Source organism: Octopus bimaculoides, chromosome 27 (genome assembly GCF_046866305.1).
Source record: "Octopus bimaculoides isolate indiv1 chromosome 27, ASM4686630v1, whole genome shotgun sequence".
NCBI classification, from domain to species: domain Eukaryota; kingdom Metazoa; phylum Mollusca; class Cephalopoda; order Octopoda; family Octopodidae; genus Octopus; species Octopus bimaculoides.
Genome location: NC_142954.1, coordinates 6,682,230 through 6,706,682, shown reverse-complemented (window position 1 = coordinate 6,706,682; position 24,453 = coordinate 6,682,230). Strand labels below are relative to the sequence as shown.

At 39.0% G+C, this 24,453-nt stretch overlaps 1 protein-coding gene across 6 annotated transcripts in view; it reads left to right on the top strand.

Moving 5' to 3' along the window:
• Positions 1 to 8,411: 8,411 nt before the first annotated feature.
• Positions 8,412 to 24,453, top strand: part of LOC106881975 (zinc finger MYM-type protein 4) — a 92,410-nt gene continuing 76,368 nt past the window's right edge. For 4 of the 6 annotated variants that reach the window (XM_089343157.1, XM_089343156.1, XM_089343155.1 and 1 more), the window contains exon 1: positions 8,412 to 10,029. In XM_089343157.1, the coding sequence (XP_089199283.1) occupies positions 9,841 to 10,029 (189 nt within the window). In that variant the 5' untranslated portion in view covers positions 8,412 to 9,840. Of the gene's footprint in view, positions 10,030 to 11,810; positions 12,098 to 24,453 lie in introns of those variants that run through there. The other 2 variants (XM_089343161.1, XM_089343158.1) reach the window with 1 other exon arrangement.

Sequence of the window (24,453 nt, the reverse complement as noted above, 5' to 3'; positions counted from 1 at the left end):
CTTTGTGCAGCTCCCAGTGATAAAGAGGAAAGGGGAAGAGAAGTGATAATTTGGAAGAAAAGGGCTAAAGTGAAAAGAAGGAAAGAAAGGAGAGGAAGAGATAGAAAAAAAATAGAGGAAGGGAAACATTCCATGGAAAAGGGGGAAGAGGACAACAGAAATTAAGGAAGGAGCAGTCATAAAACCATTAATGTTTGTAATTTGGGTCATCAATGATGACTCATCACACATGAGAACATTTGGACTATCTACTGGTCAGAGGCTATCCAGATCAGTGGGTCAATTGAGTAAACCTATCAATAACAAACCTATAATGATTACTGGAAACAACTGTATGTCAAATTTGCTACAGTAAAGAAAAATACGTAATGGCCATCATCTATGCCTTGTATTGAACACACACCCACACATATCTGTGTGTGTGTATATATATACATATATATATATCTTTTACTTGTTTCAGTCATTTGACTGCGGCCATGCTGGAGCACCGCCTTTGGTCAAGCAAATCAACCCTGGGACTTATTCTTTGTAAGCCCAGTACTTATTCTATCAGTCTATTTTGCTGAACCGCTAGGTGACGGGGACATAAACACACCAGCATTGGTTGTCAAGCAATGCTAGGGGGACAAACACAGACACACAAACACATATATATATATATACATATATACGACGGGCTTCTTTCAGTTTCCGTCTACCAAATCCACTCACAAGGCTTTGGTCGGCCCGAGGTTATAGTAGAAGACTCTTGCCCAAGGTGTCACACAGTGGGACTGAACCCGGAACCATGTGGTTCGTTAGCAAGCTACTTACCACACAGCCACTCCTATGCCTAAATATGTCTAAAATATATTCTAAAAAATTGGAAGATTCCAATGATACTGGACTGACCAACATTTTTTTTCTAAAAATTATTTTCTCAATATAATTTAAAAAAAAATTTTTTTTTATAATATTCTAATTTTATTTTACTTTTTCACATTTTCATAACACTTAGGATACAGATTAAATAGCGTCAAGTTATATCAACATTTAGAATTTTTCCACCCTGTCATTTCCTTTTGTATCATATTATCAAAGTTCAAATTGTTCCACTTATATTTTTACATGATTTATGTATATTCTCTATCAGATTTTTATGCTTATATTAAAACAATTTATGTATATTCAATATAATTTGTATAGTGTATGTACTGTGTGTGGCTTTGTATATGCATGAGTTTGTATGTATAGTCTTTGAGCTCATTAGAGTCTTTGTATATATAATTTCAGTTTTTTTCTTTTATATATTTGTATTTATATTTTGTATTTTCTTTGTACTTTTCTTGTTCATTCGCACATTTATAGATTTTAAAATTATATTTTAATATATTTTTAATATACTTTTAATATTTATTATATATAATTTTTATTCATTTATTAAAATTTTTTTTACTTTTTGGTTTTTTATTATTCATTCACCCATCTTGGTGGAATCTGCCGTTAGGTACGTTTTGCTTTCGCATCACTTCACACCTGTCCTCTATTTAAACATAAACTTCTTGGTTGCATAGTTCAAACAGCGCCTGATGAACGTACTTATGTACATGAAACTATTAGCAGCATGTAGTATTAAGCATTTATAACAATATTAGACTCTTATTAGATGGAGTACACTTCTTATTGATCTTTACACAAATTAATTTTGTATATATATATATATATATATATATATATATATAACAAAAAGAATTCAGCTTACAAAGCCAATAATTATCTCTTTGTGTTAATATTTAGTCGACGAAAATATCATTGAAATTTGTATTTCTGAAAATACATGTTAACATAACATTTTTAAGGCGATCCCAAATTAGTTTAATTCAAAGTAAAAGGGATTAATAAATCCAGGCAGATACCCAAAAGCACTAAATGTTAAATGAATTTGGTTAACTATATCAAACAATCAGATACCAATAAATTGAAGTAGAATTAACATCCAAGGTAATTCTTCATATATGACATGCATATATATATATATATATATATATATATATATATATACATGCACACAAACACATACACATGCATACAGGGTGCAAGGGGTATTTAAGGACATGTTTAGTGATTTAATAAATCAACGCTAATCCAGCAAAAACTAAATGTATTTTAATAAAAATTTGTGCATGTGTTTTCTTGATAAGCTTTCTTATAAGATTACTCTATGGACCTGCCATCAACTTTGAAAACTGTCTCATTGTAGGACTGGAATCCCTGACATGCCTGCTCTAAATGGTCCTTATTCATTTTGGATGTCACCTGGACAATGGAAGACTTCAGTGAAGCTAAGATATTGTGAGAATGTCAATTAGTCTTCCTTTCAACAATAGTCCAAATGTAATAATGCATGGGATTGAAGTCTGGTGAGTTTGGAGGCCACAAGTTTGGTGATACATGATTATAAAGATTGTTTGACATATTTTCTTGGGTTACATGGGTTTTGTAAGAAGATGCTGAGTGTTGTTAAAACACATATAACCTTCCATTTCCTACTTCATCTATCCAAGGTTTAATAACTGTCTCCAGCACCTCAGTGTATCCAGCAACATAAATTCCAAGACACTATGGAAAGATGTGAGGTGGCATGACATGACCTTCAACCACTCCTAAAATCATCACTGATACTAGAACTTAATATATCTCACTCTGGGAACATCAGAAAGATTCACACGTAACCATCTATCATTTGGTCTTAATTGAAGTTTTTCTCATCAGAGAACCAAAGCATGTTGTATTTATAACTTTGTCAAGTAACCACCAAGCATGGATCAAATGCTTTTCTAATATGCAAACATGAATTGGCTTCTCCTCTGTATATATGACTTTATCAAATGTCTCATGCACTACAGTTCTGACAGTCCACTCAGACACCTGAAGTTCTTTTGACAATGGCAAAGCCCTTATTGATATTCTGAGATCATCGAAAATGTTTTCAATGTTTTCAACCCACTAGATGAATTATGGTGTCTTTATTGTGCCCATGTGAAGGTGCATGGCTCTGTGGTTAGAGCATCAGGCTCACAATCATGAGGTAGTGAGTTTGATTCTTGGACTGGGCTGCGTGTTGTGCTCTTGAACAAAACAATTTATTTCATGTTGTTCCAGTTCACTCAGCTGTAGAAAGGAGTTACAATGTCATTAGTACCAAGCTGTATTGGCCTTTGCCTTTCCCTTGGATAACATTGGTGGCATGGAGAGGAGAAACTGGTATGCATTAGTGACTGCTGGTCTTCCATAAACAACCTAGCCCAGACTTGTCCTTTGAAGGGTATCTTTTTAGGTGCAATCCTATGGTCGTTCATGACCAAAGGGGGTCTTTACCCTTTTACTCATGGTGTCTAAACATTTACAGTGTTTTTTTTAAGGTTGGGAAGCTTAAAGACCCTGCAAACGGACAGAGACTTAGAGACAAGTTACTTGAAGCATTTAACGAAATAGAAGGGGATATAGCATCATACAACGTGGAAGACAATTGGAGATTTCTGCGGGACAACCTGTTGAAAGCCACCGACCAGATTTGTGGGTGGTGTAAGGTCCCCTCCCAACCCAGAGTAACGTGGTGGTGGAACAAGGAGGTAGACAGGGCTATTAGACAAAAGAAACAAGCTTGGAAGGACTGGAAGAACGGTGGTAGCAGGGAATTGTACCAATGTGCCAGAAGGGAGGCTAGGCGACAGGTTTATTTAGCCAGAGGGGAAGCAGATAAGGAAAGATTTGCCAATGTTCTGCGCCGTGAGGACCAAAGACTCGAGGTATTTCGGGTTGCAAGACAGTGTAGGAGAGAGAATAGTGATGTTGTAGGACAGAAATGTGTTCGCATGGATGATGGTACGCTTGCATTAAATGAGGATGCAAAGAAAGAGGTCTGGAGATGCCACTACGATAGATTGCTTAATAAAGAGAATGAATGGGAGAAAGAGAGCCTGCCTTATGTCGACCCAATAGAGGGACCAGCTATCCGAGTTGATAGTACCAGGGTAGATAAAGCAATTAAGAGTATGAAGACCGGGAAAGCCCCCGGCCCATCAGGAATCACTGCAGAGATGCTCAAAATATCTGGCAGTGTTGGCTATAGCCTAGTCACCCGTATTACGAACCAGGTGATACACGAAGGAGTCATACCCTATGACTGGTGTAGCAGCATCATAGTCAACTGCTACAAAGGTAAAGGGGACGCTTTAGATACAAATAATTACAGAGGCATCAAGCTGTTAGATCAGGTTATGAAAGTTACAGAGAGGGTCATAGCCCAACTAATTAGGGAGCAAATCAATTTAGATGAGATGCAGTTTGGGTTCGTGCCAGGTAAAAGCACTACTGATGCCTTATTTCTAGTGAGACAGTTGCAAGAGAAATACCTAGCCAAGGATAAACCTCTGTACCTGGCTTTCGTTGACATGGAGAAAGCCTTTGACAGGGTCCCCCGATCCCTTATCTGGTGGTCAATGAGGAAACTTGGGATAGAAGAATGGCTAGTGAGAGCTGTGCGAGCCATGTACAGAGATGCGGCCAGTAAGGTGAGGGTTGGAAATGAGTACAGCAATGAATTCCGGGTAGAGGTAGGGGTCCACCAAGGTTCCGTCCTCAGCCCCCTATTATTTACCATAGTCCTCCAGGCAATCACAGAGGAGTTCAAGACAGGTTGCCCCTGGGAGCTCCTCTATGCTGATGACCTTGCCCTAATTGCGGAGTCACTATCAGAACTAGAGGAGAAGTTTCAGGTGTGGAAGCAAGGTCTAGAATTGAAGGGCCTTAGAGTCAACCTAGCTAAAACCAAAATCCTAATAAGTAGGAAGGTAGATAAAACACAAACCCCTTCAGGTAGATGGCCCTGCTCAGTATGTAGAAAAGGAGTAGGTAGTAACTCTATAAGATGTACCCGGTGCAAGCTATGGACACATAAGAGGTGCAGCAACATCAAAGGCAGGTTAACTAGCAAGTTAGTTTTTGTTTGTGGCAGATGTTCAGGTGCAATAAAGACTGCAAACAAACAGGAAACAACTTCTATCTCATTCCAGGGTGAAAAACTAGAGGTAGTCGATAGCTTCCGCTATCTGGGCGACCAAGTTAGTAGTGGGGGTGGGTGCGCTGAAAGTGTAGCTGCTAGAATAAGAATAGCCTGGGCAAAGTTTAGAGAGCTCTTACCCCTGCTGGCGACAAAGGGACTCTCACTCAGAGTAAAAGGCAGACTGTATGACGCATGCGTACGAACAACCATGCTACATGGCAGTGAAACATGGGCTGTAACTGCTGAGGACATACGTAAGCTCGCAAGGAATGAAGCCAGTATGCTCCGTTGGATGTGTAATGTCAATGTGAATACCCGTCAGAGTGTAAGTATCTTGAGAGAAAAGCTGAACATTAGAAGCATCAGTTGTGGCGTGCAAGAGAGACGATTGCGCTGGTATGGACATGTGGTGAGAATGGAGGAGGATAGCTGCGTGAAAAAGTGCCACACCCTAACAGTTGAGGGAACCCGTGGAAGAGGTAGGCCCAGGAAGACCTGGGCTGAGGTGGTGAGGCAAGACCTTCGTACATTGGGCCTCACCGAGGCGATGACTACGGACCGAGACCTTTGGAAATGGGCTGTGCGTGAGAAGACCCGGCAAGCCAAGTAAGATCGTTGCCAGTGCCCCTGGACTGGTTCTTGTGCGGGTGGCACATGAGATGCACCATTTTGAGCGTGGCCGTTGCCAGTACCGCCTGACTGGCTCCTGTAGGATTTTCGAGCGAGATCGTTGCCAGTGCCCCTGGACTGGCTTGTGCGGGTGGCACATAAAAGACACCATTTCGAGCGTGGCCGTTTTCGTGCGGGTGACACGTAAAAGCACCCACTACACTCTCTGAGTGGTTGGCGTTAGGAAGGGCATCCAGCTGTAGAAACTCTGCCAAATCAGACTGGAGCCTGGTGTTGCCATCCGGTTTCACCAGTCCTCAGTCAAATCGTCCAACCCATGCTAGCATGGAAAGCGGACGTTAAACGATGATGATGATGATGATGATACATTTGACGTGTGGATGCACAATGGCCCAGTGGTTAGGGCAGCGAACTCGCGGTCAAAGGATTGCGGTTTCGATTCCCAGACCAGGCGTTGTGAGTGTTTATAGAACAAAAACACCTAAAAGCTCCACGAGGATCCAGCAGGGGATGGTGGCGAACCCTGCTGTACTCTTTCACCACAACTTTCTCTCACTCTTACTTCCTGTTTCTGTTGTGCCTGTAATTCAAAGGGTCAGCCTTGTCACACTCTGTGCCATGCTGAATCTCCCCGAAAACTACGTTAAGAGTACACGTGTCTGTAGAGTGCTCAGCCACTTGCACGTTAATTTCACGAGCAGGCTGTTCCGTTGGTCGGATCAACTGGAACCCTCGACGTCGTAAGCGACAGAGCGCCAGCACACACACACGATACATTCAACGCAATCCTGCTAGAGGCTTACAATTACATCTGGACTTTGTATATTAAAGATCTTGCAACATTTAGAAAATTGATAATTTCTAAATTGCTGTGTTCTGCCTGTATAACAACAATGACTTTTGCAAAACATGTATGGATGGAGAAACTGCATATGCAGGCATTAGGCAGAATTCTTTCTTCTCTGGGTCTCATATTGCATATTACCTGATTTGGAAATAGGTGAGGGCTGGTGGTAGGACGGGCATCTGGTCATAGAACATTTGTCCCAATAAACTCTGTCTGATCCATGCAAGCATAGAAAAGTGGATGTTATGATGATGATGATGATGATGATGATGTAGGCATGTGTATCCAAGTGTGATCTGTGTAGCTATGTGTATGTAGGAGAGTATGTATGTATGTATGTCTGTAGCTATGTGTATGTATGAGAGTGCTTGTGTTGTAGTTCTTTTTTTAAAGTCTGGTACTTATTCAATCAGTTACTTTCGTTGAAACACGTTAAGTTACGCTGACATAAACAAACCAACACCGGTTGTAGAGGACAACACAAACACACACACGTATATGGATACAAAGGACGATAGGCGAAAATACAACACTGAAAGCAGACTGGAACAGAAAAAAAATCTACGTAGAGCTCTAAAATTAACAGTAGCAGTCATACAGCCAACTGTATACGCAAGTTATACGATACATATACATACATACGACAGGCTTCCACACATTTTCTTTCTACCAAATTCTCTCACAAAGTATTGGTCACCTGGAGCTATAGTAGAAGCTACTTGCTCAAGATGTCACGCAGTAGTACTGAAACCGAAACCATGTGGTTGTAAAATGAGCTTTTTAAATGGACCGATTTCATAGTCTATCTTCTGTCACGAAAATATGCATAATTAAAAAAAAAAAAAGCACTAAAATAAATCAAGTGCATTTTATGATGAGTGTTTTCATTGTTGATTTTTGCTCCCAATTATGCTTTTCACTCACATCCGATAGTTACTGTAATTTGTCCGCCATATTATATACCAACATCGAAAGATAGTAATTTCTGAGTTCAACCTTATAAAAACTAATTTAAAAAGCAAAATCAACAGTATTTTAAATATACCATATTTTTGGTAAAGGTGGGAGCGATTGGTTAGGCAAAAAAAAAAAAACAAAAAAAAACTTTGTTCTACGGCAAAAGAATTATGGCTTTTGCCAAGAACATTAGCAATGAGCAAAAAAATGAATTGATTTCAAAGAGGAATTGAAACTATGCCTTTATTTTAACTCATCTGGGTTTTCGACGATCGCCACGACTGCTTAAAGAATGTCGTTATTGAAAGCAGTCAACTTGAAAATGTCTTATGGAGGCATGAAACGTAAGGGATTTTTGGCAAGAAGGAAATGCAAGTATGGAGGATATAATTCAAACTTTTCGAGAAACGTAAGCTAGGTAATAAAGCAGAAGGGCTTTAATGGGAGACTCGAGTCTGGTGGCAAAGTAGATTCGTTGCGAGATTATCTCTCTAAAAGACATAATTGTTTTATCTGAATAGAAAGTAAATTTGTTTAAAAATGGCGGAATGTAAAAGAGACGGGCATTATGGGTATCATGGACATTAAAACAAGATCAACAACCACTTGTGTTTAAGTTAGAAATTATGACATATACCATTGGTATATGATATTCTTTATTCGCACGAAGACATTTGGTAAATTAGAGAATTAACCATAATGAATAATTTTCTTTAAAAATTTTAATAGCAAAGTGGTTTTCAGCATTATAAACTACAATGAAAAATAAAAAAATAAATACATCTATCACATTTATTGCTTTTTCGTGTTTTTTTAATTAGATATCTCATTAACAAAATTCTGAAACTTGGTTTAATTTTAATAAAACCTTTCCTCACACAAACTAAAAAACAAAAATAAAACACAGACAAGGGAGGTAATAATTATTCCGTGAGAAGACTGAACAGCAAAAAAAAAAACAAACAAAACATGAAATATAATTTTAGCTTATTTTTTGATCTAATTTGCATATTCTGACTTTTTAATGTATTTGAACGATAATTTTAAAAAGCACTTCGTGTAAAATTTCGATTTTATAATTTGTTAAATAATTTAAAGTGGCTGAAATCGAGGCCCCTATGTCTTATGTGTGGCGGCCATGAGACTTAATACATTCGAATCCTTACACAGCTTGCTGTGTATTTATAATATTTGGGAAACATACCGCACATTTTTTGAACCACCCCCTTTTTTTAATGTTGTACAAACAAAACCCTTCCGCTATCACCCCCCAGTTGGTTTTATTTAAGTTGTTTTTTCTTGTGTTTCTTCTTCAACATTGAACCGTGAATATGTAATGATGGACTTGTATACGCATGCATACCTCGTTATCTACATATATACACACACATGCTTGTGTAAAATGTGTGGCAGCTAAGCAAGTTTAGGAGAAAAATACGCAAAGAGAACAACAAAAGAAGCACAGGAATGAAGGATCTTTAATGCATACCAAAAAAATGGTAACAGAAGAAACAGACCAAAGGAAGAAGAAAATATTTGCTGAGTGCTTGCTTGGTTGGTTGCTTGTATGAATGTATGTAAATACGATTTTAAGTTTGTTTTTAAGCCAGCCGATGCTTCGAAATATGAAGATTACACAGGGAAAACACAATATTATGTTTAATAATAATAATAAACCGAACATTCGTACGACACATAGAGTTACACTGTCAGTTTGCTTTTTCACCCTGTGGAACATTTTTTCAAATGGATGGTGCGCTGTTTGAGTTTTTTGAGACTTTTAAACAAACAAACAAAAGAGAAAGAGAGAAAAAAGCACAAACAAAAACACAAACACACGCAGACATTATTTAAAGTATTCAACACACAGACAGACAAACACCCCTTAACATCAGTGGGGTGAGAGAAAGAAAAAAAAGGGAAGGTACGTTGTCTGATTAAGTATTCCCCTAAATTATATATATATATGCATATATATGTGTGCTTGTATGCACATCTATGTGTGTGTATATGTATATATCTAAGATTCTCTTCGTAATAATAATAATATACCTCTTTAATGTTAATTTGATTAAACTTGATGCAACAGCCATTTGTTGGTTTGGATATATTTTCACCAAGTGACAACACACGCCAACATTTAATTTGCTACCAAGACCTGTCGAAGAGTTTTTTTGAGTTATATTTCAATTCAAACCAAACTACAGCAAGATCATCATCATCATCATCACCACCATAAATCAGAAAACACCATCGCAACCACTACCACCCTCATCATCATCACCATCACCACCACCAAGTACTACTATCATTCATTACTGTTGTTTTAGTAATTAATTTTTCACACTGATTATTACCAATGGATCTAGGAAGTGATGCTGCTACGGTCACTGCTGCACCACCGCCGACAACACCATCAGCATCCTCCGCCTCTTCCCCTCCATCATCATCATCATCATTAACAACACCTCCAGCCTCAGGACATGATGATGAAGGAGGAGGTGATCAACTCCATACGACAGACGTAGGATTGAAACCAGAATCAGAGGTACGGCAACATGTTCTTTTATTTGTTTATTCTTTCTGAAATCTTAATTATGCTTTATAAATTTTTCCCCCCACCCCTCCTCATCCTTAGTTTACTACTACTATTACTGCTGCTGCTGCGACTACTACTACTATTATAATAATGAAGCAGTGTTGATGGCTTTGGATACAATGCAGTCCTAGAAACACTGAATGAAGTGGCTATTAAACCTGCTAAAAATAGCAGCCATATTCTGAAATCACACTCTGCTGTATTAAAAAGGGGGCACATTAATGTAGCCTTATGCAGTCCTTCCAAGACACAAACCACAGAAGACGAGATGGTCACAGTGGCAATGCTTTGAAACGTAAGGTTGGCTGGCTGGCTGGCTCGCTCACTGCGATATCCTGGGGAGGTTAAACCACTACTACAACTACTACTACAAGACAGTGGCCATGGCGTTGGGTGGGATCGTTCCTGTTGCCCATCTACGTGTTACCTCGTTTTTTTTATAAGGACTTCTGACCCTGTTGGAGGAATTCCTGTGGTTTTTGTGTGTAGAAGGATTTTGATCGTTCTTGGAGAAAGTTTATGGGAAAAAGAATGCAATTTGTACCAGTTATGTATTGAGGATATCGATTCAATCAACTTCGTCTGTAAATATTAGCCATGTGCCTAATTAAAATAATAATAACTATTATTGTTATAATTTAGATATTTCTCTTTCTAAAAGTGTGCAACTACAATGTAATAGGACTTGAAGAGTCTTCATGATGCTAATTACTCAACTGAATAATTAAATTAATGTTTCTTATTTATCCAAATACGTGTAATTAGTTTAAAATTTTACGAAAAATAATTCAAGCAATTAACACATATTCCATTTCTTAAGGGTTACATTTGAACTGAACATAAAATCTTCAAAAAGCTCAACACATGATTTGAGAATTAAATATATAAATATAAATTATTAGAATTTTCGTTTCTTTTGGAAGACGGACAAAAGATCGTTGTTGCTACTCTTGTCGAGCAGGCCAAAGATTGAAGGCGTTCCAGCCACGACCACCCTATCTTCAGGGAGCGTTTAGTGCTAGTACTGAGTAGGTCTTGCGATTGTGTCAGGTAAAAATGATAGTTGAATAGATAAATGAATGAAAAGAAAACCTAATAATAATAGTAGTAATAGTAAATCTTTCTGATAGAGGCATAAAGCTTGAAATATTTGGGGGAGGAGTTCGCCGATTACATCAACCCTAGTTTTTAACTGGTACTTTATTTCATCGAACCCCTGAACAGATGAAAGGCAAAATCGACCTGGGCGGAATTTGAATTCAGAACGTAATGCTAATAAAAATGATGGTGGTTTTCTTTTATTATATATAATAATAATAATGGTTTCAAATTTTGGTTTAGTGCCAGCAGTTTTTGGGAAGACGGGGTTACCTCGCCCCTAGTAGCTGGCTGTTACTTATTTTATCAACCCTGAAAGGATGGAAGGCAGAGTCGACCTCGGCGAAATTTGAACTTGGAATTTAATAATAATAATAGTTTAAAGCGTTTGATTTAACGGAAAATTTCCAATTTTGGGGGAAAAAAAAAAACAACAACAAAAAGACTCAATATTTTACCGCCATCAATAAAGGGAGGTAATTAATGTGAGAGCGAGTGCACGTGGGGAGGAGGAGGAAGTAAATAGGGGGCGGTACCTGTACAAGAGGAAAAGAACTGATGGTGGGGGAAGGTGCAGTGACTTATAAAGTAAAGGGGGTCGACGGTGGCGGTGGAATGATAAGGTAGCTTCCTGGTCTACCCAACGCGGTTTCAATTTCCGGTTGTAACGCTTTAACTTGGCTTCTTGTTTAACACCAGGCTAGCCTTAATCGAACAGGCCTATAGTCAAAGGCGTTCCAGTAATTTTACTCCTATCTTTTTGTTTTCTTCTTTAATCTCTGATTAATCCCTGATCTCGATTACTTTATCCAAAGTGTCCTTACCTTTTCCTCACCGGGATATTTAGCTGTTTTGTAGTATCTGTACACCAGACATTGACAACCTTTTTTTCAAGAAGCGCGCCGCTAAAAAATTGAAGGTAATTTTTTGTTAAACTTGCCTGCGGGCTGCAGGTTGCCTGTAATTGCTGATCACACAGTGGCGAGGAATTTATTTATTTTTATTTAGTAGCAGTGACAGATTATTAGATGGTGTGCAACTGTGTTAAGAGAAAAAAAACGAATATTTAATGTTATAAATTCATAGGTACTGAATGACATTAAAATTACTGTTTCTGATCCCTATAAGAGGGGGGTGGGTGGGTCCAGAGGAGAACAGCACGCGGTTCCAAATTTGAATTTCTGTAAATTTTTTTGTCTCACGAGGAAGCGTGGGGAGGTGAAGTGTGGGTTCGTCTTTTTTTATTTTATTTAGATTTTTGATAATTTGGTCGTAGCTCCCTTGATCCTTTTTTTTTCTTTCTTGTATGGCAACGGAAGAAGGTTCAGATGTTGAGAATAAAAATTGACTTTGTTTCCTCATCACTTTCAGGAAAATAGCTAATTTTGAATGAAATTTTCTATAAAGTACCTTTCAGGTTGTGTAGATTACTGATTATACCTTTTGTCTTAATCATTAGACTGCGGTCATGCAGGGACATTCTTTTTTAAAAAATGTTACTCGAATGGATCTAGATCATCAATTCCAGTATTTATTTTTTCAAAGCCTGGTTCTTATTCTATCGGTTCCTTTCGCCGAACCTCTAAGACACGTAATTAACAAAGAAAACTGTTAGGCATGCAAACATACATACTGACACAGTTTTTTCCCCCCAAAATTTCAAGTTGTATTTTGTGGATATATATATATATATATATATATATATATATATATATATATATATATATATATATGTGATGTGTGCGCACGTGCCAATTTTTTTTTTTTTTGGTACTACTTGAATACAGAGGTCCCGATGCATCAACATAACCCTAACCCCCTAACGAGTGTGCACTGTAAAAACATTGTTACATAGATGCATCGGGACCTCTGTAGTTATGCAGTGGTCCAGATGGACAATATGTAATCGCCCCCCCCCCCCCTGTGTGTATATACTTACTTGTATATATGTGTGTGTGTGTGTGTTTATAAGCTGTTTATGTGTGTATGCATATGTTTGTGTACATATGTGTTTATATGTGAAGGCGCATGGCTCAGTGGTTAGAGCGTCAGGCTTACAATCACGACGTAGTGAGTTCGATTCCTGGACTGGGCTGTGTTGTGTTCTTGAGCAAGACATTCTTTCACATTGCTCCAGTTCATTCAGCTGTAGAAATGAGTTGTGGTGTGAGAGGTGAGGCAGGTATGCATGGGCGACTGCTAGTTTTTCATAAACAACCTTGCCTGGACTTGTGTCTTGGAGGGTAACTTTCTAGGTGCAACTCCATGGTCATTCATGACCGAAGGGGGTCTTGTGTACACACACACACATGTACAGGCATGGCTGTGTGGTTATGAAGTTCCTTTTCAAACCACTTGATTTCAGGCCTCTTGGGCAAGTGAATAGTTTTGAACCCGACCAATGCTTTTGTAAGTGGAGTTGGTAGATAGAAAGAAGCCCGTTGGAATATGTATATGTGTTTGTTTTTTGTCTCTTTATCTTGACATGGAGTGATAGTTGTAAACGAGCATCACTGTCATACTAGCAGTAACCTCCATTCCCAGTCTTTCATGAAACCATGTCCTGCCTTGGAGAAACATTGCATTACTTGGGAATGGATGAATGAAGGTTCGTGGCAGAAAGGCATCTGGGTGTAGAAATTCTGTCTCGACAAAATTTGTTCGAATGTTGGGCGATCTGATGTGCTTGAGAGGACCAGTCAAGCCAAGTGGAATCATAATTGTGGCTGATACCAGTGCTGTGTGACATGCAGACATAGAAAAAGAGGATGATAAAAAATGATGACATGTATTGACACATGCACACGTATGTGTGTATGTATATTCATATGCAAATGTGTGTATGTATATTCATATGCAAATGTGTGTATATCATTATTTAATGTCCATTTTCCATGCTGGCATGGGTTGGATAGTTTGACTGGAACTAGTAAGCCGGGGAGCTGCTCCAAGTTATGCCTTTCCTGATGCCAACCACTCCAAGAGTGTAGTGGGTGCTTTTTACGTGACACTGGCATCGGCAATGACTATTATCTCATTTGGCTTGGCAGATCTTCTCAAGCATGGTATACTGCCAAAGGTCTCGGTCACTTGTCACTGCTTCCATGAGGCCCAACATTCAAACAAGTCTTCTCAAGCACAGCACATACATTGCCCAACGTTTTGAAGGGTGCTTTTTACATGCCAGTTACGCGACACTGGCATCGGTCACAACTACAATCTCAGTTGACTTGATGGGTCAGGAAACGCTCATAAAGATGAGAAATACGAACTCGCTCACACAAGCACGCATACACACATACATGCACATGCATATACACAGTAGGAGGCTTGTTCAGATTCTGTCTGGCAATTTCACTCACAAGGTATTGGTTGATTCATGGCTATTGTATTGTACAGAATGCTAGCCATCTGCATTCATCCTGTGACACTGAAAACCTAATCATCTAATTCTAATAAAATTTCTTAATCACACAGCTGGTTGCGGGACTCTGGTTCAGGAGTCCCAGAGTTTTGAGGAGGGTGGAACCACCACTTAACCGCTGTTGTTCTCTGGTTTACGCTGACCCAGAGTAGTAGCACCTATCAGGGTCCCAGCTGTGGGTTAACTAGCATATGTCATGATAACCCCTCTGAGCATAGGGATGAAGAAATGTCCTTGGTTAGTGTCTGGGTATGTAGTAAAAACCACTGGGAGTGAGGAACCCCTAGCTGTTATCACAGCATCCTTGGAGAAGGACACTGATGTAAAACCTGCAGTTTTTTTTTTTTTGTGTGTGTGTGTGATTACAGGTCATCTGTGGAGGCACACTGGCCCAGTGGTTAGGGCAGCAGACTCGTGGTCATAGGATCACGGTTTCGATTCCCAGACCGGGTGTTGTGAGTGTTTATTGAGCGAAAACACCTAAAGCTCTACGAGGCTCCGGCAGGGGATGGTGGCGAACCCTGCTGTACTCTTTCACCCCAACTTTCTCTCACTCTTTCTTCCTGTTTCTGTTGTGCCTGTAATTCAAATGGTCAGCCTTGTCACACTGTGTCACGCTGAATATCCCCGAGAACTACGTTAAGGGTACACGTGTCCGTGGAGTGCTCAGCCACTTGCACGTTAATTTCACGAGCAGGCTATTCCGTTGGTCGGATCAACTGGAACCCTCGACGTCGTAAGCGGCGGAGTGCCAACAACAACAACAACAGGTCATCTAGTACTAATTATAGAGACTCAGAGAGTGGTACTTGTGTTGTGCATGCATTTATTACTATAATTCAATGACATACAATTGTCTCTTTATGGTGACCATTTGTCATTCCCTCTACTGGTGTTCTACGGTGATGGAAGAGTGGCGACATGTGCCGACCTAACCAGTGGGAAGTGCATAGTAAGTTACAACTTTCAATTGTCACCTGTGCTTCAAACCATGTAGACTGCAACTAAACTGAATAGTCATCTGAAAGGTCATGTATGGAAAGTCATTGACAATAAAGGAGCAATGACCAGGGAACAAACAGTCACAATTACATGATGGGCTTCTTTCAGTTTCCATCCACCGGTTTGGTTTGCCCAGGGCTATAGTAGATTACACTTGCCCAAGATGCCTTGAGGTAGGACTGAACCTAGAGTTATGTGATTTGGAAGCACATTCATTCTCTGTGCGTGATTAGACTTGGAAAATTTGTGAGGAACCCATTGATCCAATTTGCTGACTTTTCCGATGGCATGCAGGTGTCAACGAATGGTTGAATGGTCAAATCCAAGCTTCTCTGCTAGTTCTCCAACAGTTAAGATTTTGTTCCCTTGGGGTTTGCAGGATGTCCTCGTTGAGCTCTACAAATCTTCCAGGATGAGGCTTGTCTTCTAGGTTGTAGTTTCCGGCTCAGAATTTTCTGGAACCACCATCGACACTGTCTTACGCTTTTCCGATCTCCATACTAATATTCCTCGCACTTTTCCATTGTGTTGTTGCCTTTATTGAACTCTTAAAGCAAAATATGCTGAATATGCTCCTTTGTTACTTCTATTATATATATAGCTTTGAAAAAAAATAACTTAAAATCGAACTGCACTCTTCAAAACTTGCACTAAGAATAAGCATCACAGTAAAATTACTACCTGCTTTTGTAGCGAGTCGATGCAGGTAGTTTATCCTGTCCCCCTCTGACTTTTAGTTCATGCAATTGAAAAAAAAAAATGCATTATTTATGGGATGACCTAATATATATACATACATAAATTATTAAGGTGTCTATTTGCATTTTATAACTGAAAGGCAACCGGTGTAGTCAGCACCAGCATTGCTAGAAATAAGAGTCAAAACAATTCTTAGCCACATGGGAGCACTTTTCTAATGACTGACAAGGTGGACAGGCTCTCTACGGCAAGTGAGATGGAGTCATATCGGCGCTGATTTCATATATAAATCTGGCTGGTGTGGCTTCCCAGCCACATGGTTCTGGGTTCAGTCCCACTGAACTTTAGTACTATAGCCTCGGGTCAACCTAAGCCTTGTGAGTTGGTTTGGTAGACGGAAACTGAAAGAAGCTTGTTGTATGTATATATTTGTGTTTGTGTCTATCCTCCCCTCACCATCACTTGACAACCGGTGTTGGTGTGTTTATGTCCCCATAACTTAGTGGTTCTGCAAAAGAGACCAATAGAATAATTACTAGGCTTACAAAGAATAAGTCCTAGGGTTGATTTGTTTGACTAAAACCCCTTAAGGTGGTGCTCCAGCAGGGCTGCAGTCAAATGACTGAAACAAGTAAAATAAAAATATATTCCTGTATATATATAGTCTTGGCTACATGTTTAGGAGTTTGCTTCCCAACCACATTGTGTTTGATTGTGACACTTGCCCATTTGCCATTAGAAAAGTGCTCCCACTTGGGCAAGTGTCTTCTACTAAAGCTCCAGGCTGACTAGGTCCCCGTGAATGGATTTTGTTGAGAAAAACTGAGAAACCTGATGTACCTGTATGTTTATATGTATTTACTTTTGTGTGTAGTGAACCCTTGCACGAACCAGATGGAGTCTCTTGAAGTAGACTTTCTCTAACCGGATACCTTTCCTATCACCAACCGTCACCTGTTTACCAACCAGGGTAATGTTTCACCATATCCAGGCATATTTTCATGGAATATTAAGAAATGAATGGTTCTGCTTATAAGACACTAATACTTATTTAGACTATCACATGCTGTCAACTCAAGGAAACACACACACACACACACACCTGATGATTTTCTTTCACTTTTTGTCTCCCAAATTTACTCAAAAGGTACTTTGTTGGCTTGTAGACACTATAGACACTTGCCCAAGGTAGCTTGCTGTCAGACTGAACCTGAAACCATGAAGTTGGAAAGTAAAAGCCATAACCATACAGCTATGTTTGTATATGCATATGCATACATATGCATGTGTATATATGTGAAGGCGCATGGCTCAGTGTTTAGAGCATCGGGCTTACAATCATGAGGTAGTGAGTTTGATTCTTGGACTGGGCTGTATTCTTGAGCAAAACACTTTATTTTATGTTGTTCCAGTTCACTCATCTGTAGAAAGGACTTGTGATGTCACCGGTGCCAAAATGTATTGGCCTTTGCAATTTCCCTTGGATAACATCAGTGGTATGAAGAGGGCAGGCTGGTATGCATTGGTGAGTGCTGGTCTTCCATAAACAACCTTGCTCCCAGACTTGTGCCTTGGAGGGGAACTTTCTAGGTGCAATCCCATAGTCATTCATGACCGAAGGGGGCCTTTACCCTTTCGTATATATATATGTGTGTGTGTGTTTGTATATAACATACATTACATAGTTAAATGTACCTGCAACTCAGTTTTGAGCAGTGCCATTCAGTGGTGGCTTTCCAATCCTGTTTGGGACCTACTCCCTGTTGCACAGATGTAGAAGTGATGTTCACCTCCTGCAGCAGATACTCAGATAGCTTACCATCCACACCAATAGATACCTTCATTCCATCATTGAGTTATTATTTTTTTTTTTGTGGGGTTATGACCGACTATAGCATGCAACATGTAACAAATCTTAAAAATCAAGCGATGCCTGTGTTAGAATCTTTTTAAAGTGAGGCAAGGCCTTGCACAAGGCCAAACCCATTCTCTAAAAAAAAAAAAAATTAAATTATGTATTTGCCCCAAAAGAGGTAATCAACATCATTAGGTGCAAACAAAGTTGGAGGAGTTACCTTAGAGTTTTCCTTCTCCTGGATTGAGTGGATTTGGTAGATGGAAACTGAAAGAAACCCATCATATATATAAATGTGTGTGTGTGTGTCTGTTTGTTCCCCCATCACCACTTGACAACCGGTGTTGGTGTGTTTGTGTTCCTGTAACTTAGTGGTTCGGCAAAAGCGATTGATAGAATAAGTACCAGGCTTAAAAAATAAGTACTGCAGTTGATTGCTTTGAATAAAACTTCAAGGTGGTACTCCAGCATGGCTGCAGTCTAATGACTGAAATGGGTAAAAGATATGTATATATATATATATATATATATATATATATATATATATATACATACATACACACACACATACGTGTATGTAAATACATGTGTACATATGTGTATTGTGTGTGCATATACATGCACATGTGTATGTGTGTGTGTATATATATATATATATATATATATATATACACACACACACACACACACAATGTGTGTAGATATATGTGTGTGTATATGTATATATTTACACACATCCCTCCAATCCCTTGATAATCTCCTTCAAAATGTTCAAATACCTGTATGTGAAAAACATCAAGAATACCTGAATATCTTCAACCATTAATGTCCTTAGCATCACATCTCTGTTGTGGCTAAAACAAAAATCTCAGAATCTATATTTCATATAATTTAGTATATTTTCAAACTCACCCCTTGTTTAACCCTTTAGTGTTCAGATTACTCTGTTAAATGTAATAATTTTTCACTCAAATTGTTTTTAATTAATCATGCATTATCTTATAGCTTTGAGGTTTCAATGATGTGATTGTTTATTTTTAGAATGTCAATGTAGGTTAGGTGTGAGATGCTGGATCTGGCCAGTTTGAATATAAAACATATAGAATATTTGGGCTGGATATGACCGGTTTAAACACTAAAGGGTTAAGGGTTAGGGTTCTTATGAAGGCTTAACTGTTCATTTGCGCCATGTCTTTTTTGTGTATCTAAAGAAATCAAATTTTGTAACGCTTTATTATTATTATTCTTTTCTATTCTACTCACAAAGCCCAAAATTTTCGGGCTTCTGAGTGGTTGGCGTTAGGAAGGGCATCCAGCTGTAGAAACTGCCAAATTTAGATTGGAGCCTGGTGTTGCCATCCGGTTTCACCAGTCCTCAGTCAAATCGTCCAACCCATGCTAGCATGGAAAGCGGACGTTAAACGATGATGATGATGATGTACCTATGGTAAAGAAAGGTTTATCATGGTGATTGAGGTGGTGAGCCTGCAGAATCATTAGCATGCTGGACAAAATGCTCAGCAGCATTTCATCTCTCTCAGTTCAAATTCCACCTAGGTTGGCTTTGTCTTTTTTTCCCTCCCTTTCAGGGTCAATGAATTAAGTACCAGTTGAGCCCCTGGGGTTGAGGTAATCAACTAGCCAAGTCTCCTACCAAAATTTCATGCCTTATGCCTATAATAGAAAGGGTTCTTATCATGATGACTATAATCACCAGCATATTTGGATTTGATTGTTGCTTTATTAATATCATTACAGTTAAGGTTTTTTCTATAAATTTTTCCCAGTTTGTCAACCTGTAGCTCTCTGTGCAAGTATGTGGTTAAGAAGCTTAATTTGTGAAAACCAAGTGGTTTCTGGTTCAGTCCTAGTTTCACTGTGGTGCACCTTGGCCAGGTGTATTTTACATCTCCAGACTGACCAATACTTTGTGAGTGACGTGAAATCGTAGTCATGACCTGTGCCAGTAATACATGAAGGGCACTCATACCACTGACATGTGAAAGGCACCTATGCCAGTGACACATAAAAGCACCCACTACACTCTCGGAGTGGTTGGCATTAGGAAGGGCATCCAGCTGTAGAAACCAAGCCAAAGTAGATTGGAGCTGGTGCAGCTTTGTGGCTTACCAGTTCCAGTCAAACCGTCTAACCCATGTCAGCATGGAAAGCAGACGTTAAATGATGATGATGACATTGTGTGGAAGCCCATTGTATATAAATTCGTTTTGTGCGACAGCGAGTTGACAGAATTAGCATGCTGGGCAAAATACTTAGTTGCATTTCATTGATCGTTTTATGTTCTTAGTTCAAATACTGCTGAGGTTGACTTTGTCTTTCAGGGTTGATAAAATAAGTAGCAGATGAGTAGTGGGGGTTCATGCACCTGGCTTACCCCTCCCCTCGAAATTGCTTGCCTTGTTCCAAAATTTGAAACCAGTATTAGTTCAAAACAGTAATCTGTGTATCATACATATTGCAGACACATTATGGAAAGTTAAATAACACGAAAATACATAAGTAGCAGACAAATTACCCAGCAGCAGTGATGGTATTACTAGTTGTGCATTTTCTGTCTGACCAGCTGAATAAAAAATTATTATTGTGCAACAGTAATAGTATTAAAATCAGCAACCTGTGTATCATACTCAGTGCAGAGACATCATGGAAAGCCTAATTTACTACGATATTTGTTATTAGACACTACGTCTATATGACATACCATCTCCTAATGAATACCACAGTTAATTAATCTTACCATGCTGTATCTGCCTTAAGTATGATACTAAGAATATATAAATGTGTATATTTGTCTCCTCTCACTGCTTGTCAACTGCTCTTGGTTTATTTGCGTCCCTGTAACTTAGCGTTTCAGCAGTTGACCGATAAAATAAGTACCAGATTTAAAGTAAGTCACCATCATTATCGTTTCCTGCTATTTCTGCCAGCGGCAGAAGGCGCCCTAGCATGACACAGTTACCTTCTTTATAGTATGAATTTATATTATTAAACACATCTCGTGTTAGTTTCGTTAGCCGTACTTGGAAGAAAGGAAGTAGGTATTAATTCTGGAGTTTTCTTTCTTTTAGATTGATTGCTTTCACCGATGCTAAGGAGCTCTATCTACCCTTATAAAAATCTATTTAACCCTTAGAAGGCTCCCTGACCGGTACTACCGTTCTGCGTCAGAACAGACCTAGGAGTAATGGTAAGGGGTGACCCCCACGCTCCCCACAGCTCCAGAACCCTCGAACTTGAGCTTCACCACCAGATGCAGTTTAATGGTATACCCAGTACTGGGGGTCGAATTGTTCGACTAAGCCCTTTAGGGTGGTACTCTAGCATGGCCACAGTCCAATGATTGAAACAAAAGATAAAATATAGAAACATTTCAAAGTGGTTACCGGAGGAAATGCTCTTGTTTAGGTATTAGAAGCTCCGTCCTTCTTCTTGCGTTTTGAGTCGGATTTTAAATCTTCGTAGCATCGTCATTGCTTTTCGTTTTCCGAGGAGTCGATAAAAAAAAAAAAAAAGAAAGAAAAATTCCATGTATGTACTTCGATCGATTTTATCGATTCTTAGTTCTCGATTCTCCTCTAAAATACGTGAAAACGGTTGAAAAAAAAAACAAAAAAACCTGGCAGTATTTAGTATTGTATGTTTTACATTTGAGTTCGAATTCATCAGTAGCCGATAAAAATGAAAAGGAGACATTGGGGGTGGTAATGGATGAGGCATGAATCATCTGCTTCGATTAGTCTTTGTAATAAAGAGTAATGATTGATAATGGTTGCAAAATTTGGCGTGAGGCCAGCAATTTAAGGGAAGCAGTTAAGTCGATTACGCCGACTGGTGTTGGATTGATATATTATTTTACTAAACCCAAAGGTGAAGTCGACTTCGGCGAGATTTGAACCCAGAGCATAAAAGTCGGAAGAAATACCACTAAGCAGTTTGTCCGGCGTACTAACGGTTCTGTCAGCTCGCTACCTTTCTAATTACGATTCTTTCTAATTTTAGCGACAGTTTTTGAGAATGGGGGAGGTCGATTATATCGACTCAAGTAATAGAACGGTATCATATTTTTATCGACCCCGGTGGAAGAAAAGGCAAAGCTAACACCGGCAGAATTTGAACTCGGAATGTAATATAGTAATAAAATGATTTCGCATTTTGGCACAAAACCAACAGTTTTGAGGGGAGGGAGCAAGTCGATTACATTGACCCCAGGACTAACTGGAACTCTATTTTATCGAACGCGAAAAAAGATGAAAGGCTAAGTCGACCTCGGAGGAATTTGAAATCAGAAACGTAAAGAGCCGGAAGAAATGCTACTATGCATTTTTTCCGGCGTACTAACGATTCTTCTAGCTCGCCCCTTGGTAATAAAAATAATAATAATTGTAAATAATAATGATTGCAAATAATTAATAACATACCGATTAATTAATATAAATGAAATAATGCGGGCGTGGGTGTGTGATAAGAAGTTTACTTCCCAACCACATGGTTCCGGGTTCAGTCCCACTCCTTGCCACCTTTGACAAGTGTCTTCTGTGGCCCTCAGGCCGACCAAAACCTTGTGATGGAATTTGGTAGGGGAAATTGAAAGCAGCATGTGTGTCTGTGATTAAGCCCTCGTCACTGCTTGTCAACCGGTGTTGGTGTCTTTTTTTTTTTTACTCTTTTTTACGTGTTTCAGTTATTTGACTGCGGCCATGCTGGAGCACCGCCTTTAGTCGAGAAAATCGAAACCCAGGGCTTATTCTTTGTAAGCCTAGTACTTATTCTATCGATCTCTTTTGCCGAATAGGATTAAAACGGGGACGTAAACACACCAGCATCGGTTGTCAAGCGATGTTGGGGGACAAACATAAATATACATACATATATATATATATATATATATATATATATATATATATACACACACAACGAGCTTCTTTCAGTTTCCGTCTACCAAATCCACTCGCAAGGCTTTGGTCGACCCGAGGCTATAGTAGAAGACACTTACCCAAGGTGCCACACAGTGGGACTGAACCCAGAACCATGTGGTTGGTAAGCAAGCTACTTACCACACAGTCTTTGTAACTTAGCGATTTGGCAGAAGAACCGATAGAATAAGTACCGGGCTTAGAAAGAAGTACTGGGGTCGGTTCTTTCGACTAAAATTCTTCAAGGCGATGCCCCATCATGACCGCAGTCTTAAACAAGTAAAAGAAACAAAAGAAAAAGAAGAAACGTTTTACTATGCTAATTTTTTTTTTTGTATTTTCCGTTGCAATCATCCATGTTTCTCCGAAAAATTTTCAAAATCTTTATATATCATTGTCATAGTAGAGGCGGAGCGGATATGAAGTGCATATCTGCAGTTTCTGCTACTGCTGTTGCTGCATCAAGGCAGTGCTTTTTTGTAGCTGCTAACTGCTGCACATATATATACACCATTATTTACACACCAGTCATGGGTTGCTGCTGTAGTTGCCCTTTTCTTGCAGCAGAGAGATAAACATATTGACTTGATGAACGAACGAACGAATGAATAAGAATTTCAGCGGAGTATAAAACATGACGGGGCGGTGTTGTCGTTGTCATCATTATGTTTGACCTCTGCTTTTTCATCCTAGCACGGGTTAGCTTTAATAATATGTAGAAATATAACTATATGTTTGTGTGTGTGTGTGTGTATATATATATATATATATATATATATATATATATGCACACATTACGTATGTGTGTGTATGCGTATACACATAGGTATGTTTATGGTGTATACTTATACACATAGCTATGTTTACTACCTCCGCCTTAGCGAAGGCGGAGGTATTGTTTTCGGTGGTGTTTGTTTTTGTTGGTTTGTCCGTGGACTAGATATCTCACGAACCGCTGTATGGATTCGGATGAAACTTTCAAGGATGTTTGGCCTCGTGACTGGCACGAACTGATTAGATTTTGGCATCGATCCTGTACCGGACAAAGATTCCGGGATTATTTTTTCCTGTTTTTTTTTATTTAATTTTTGAGGGCGGTCGGGTTCGTTTTTAGTATTCTCGCTTGTGAGAGAGCAGTCGAGTTTGAGTTTATTTCAGATATTCTCATTTTAAAAATCATCTCCGGCTAATCGTTGAGAGGATGTTGGTGTTGCCTTGGTGAAGGTTTGCGCTCTCTGAGTGCTCTTGTTATTAAATGTTAACTGTGACTTCGAAGTTACGGCTTGCCCGCCTTAGTCTCTATATATATGTACTAGAAAGAGCATATAATAGTATATATGTATACATATTTATGTTTATAC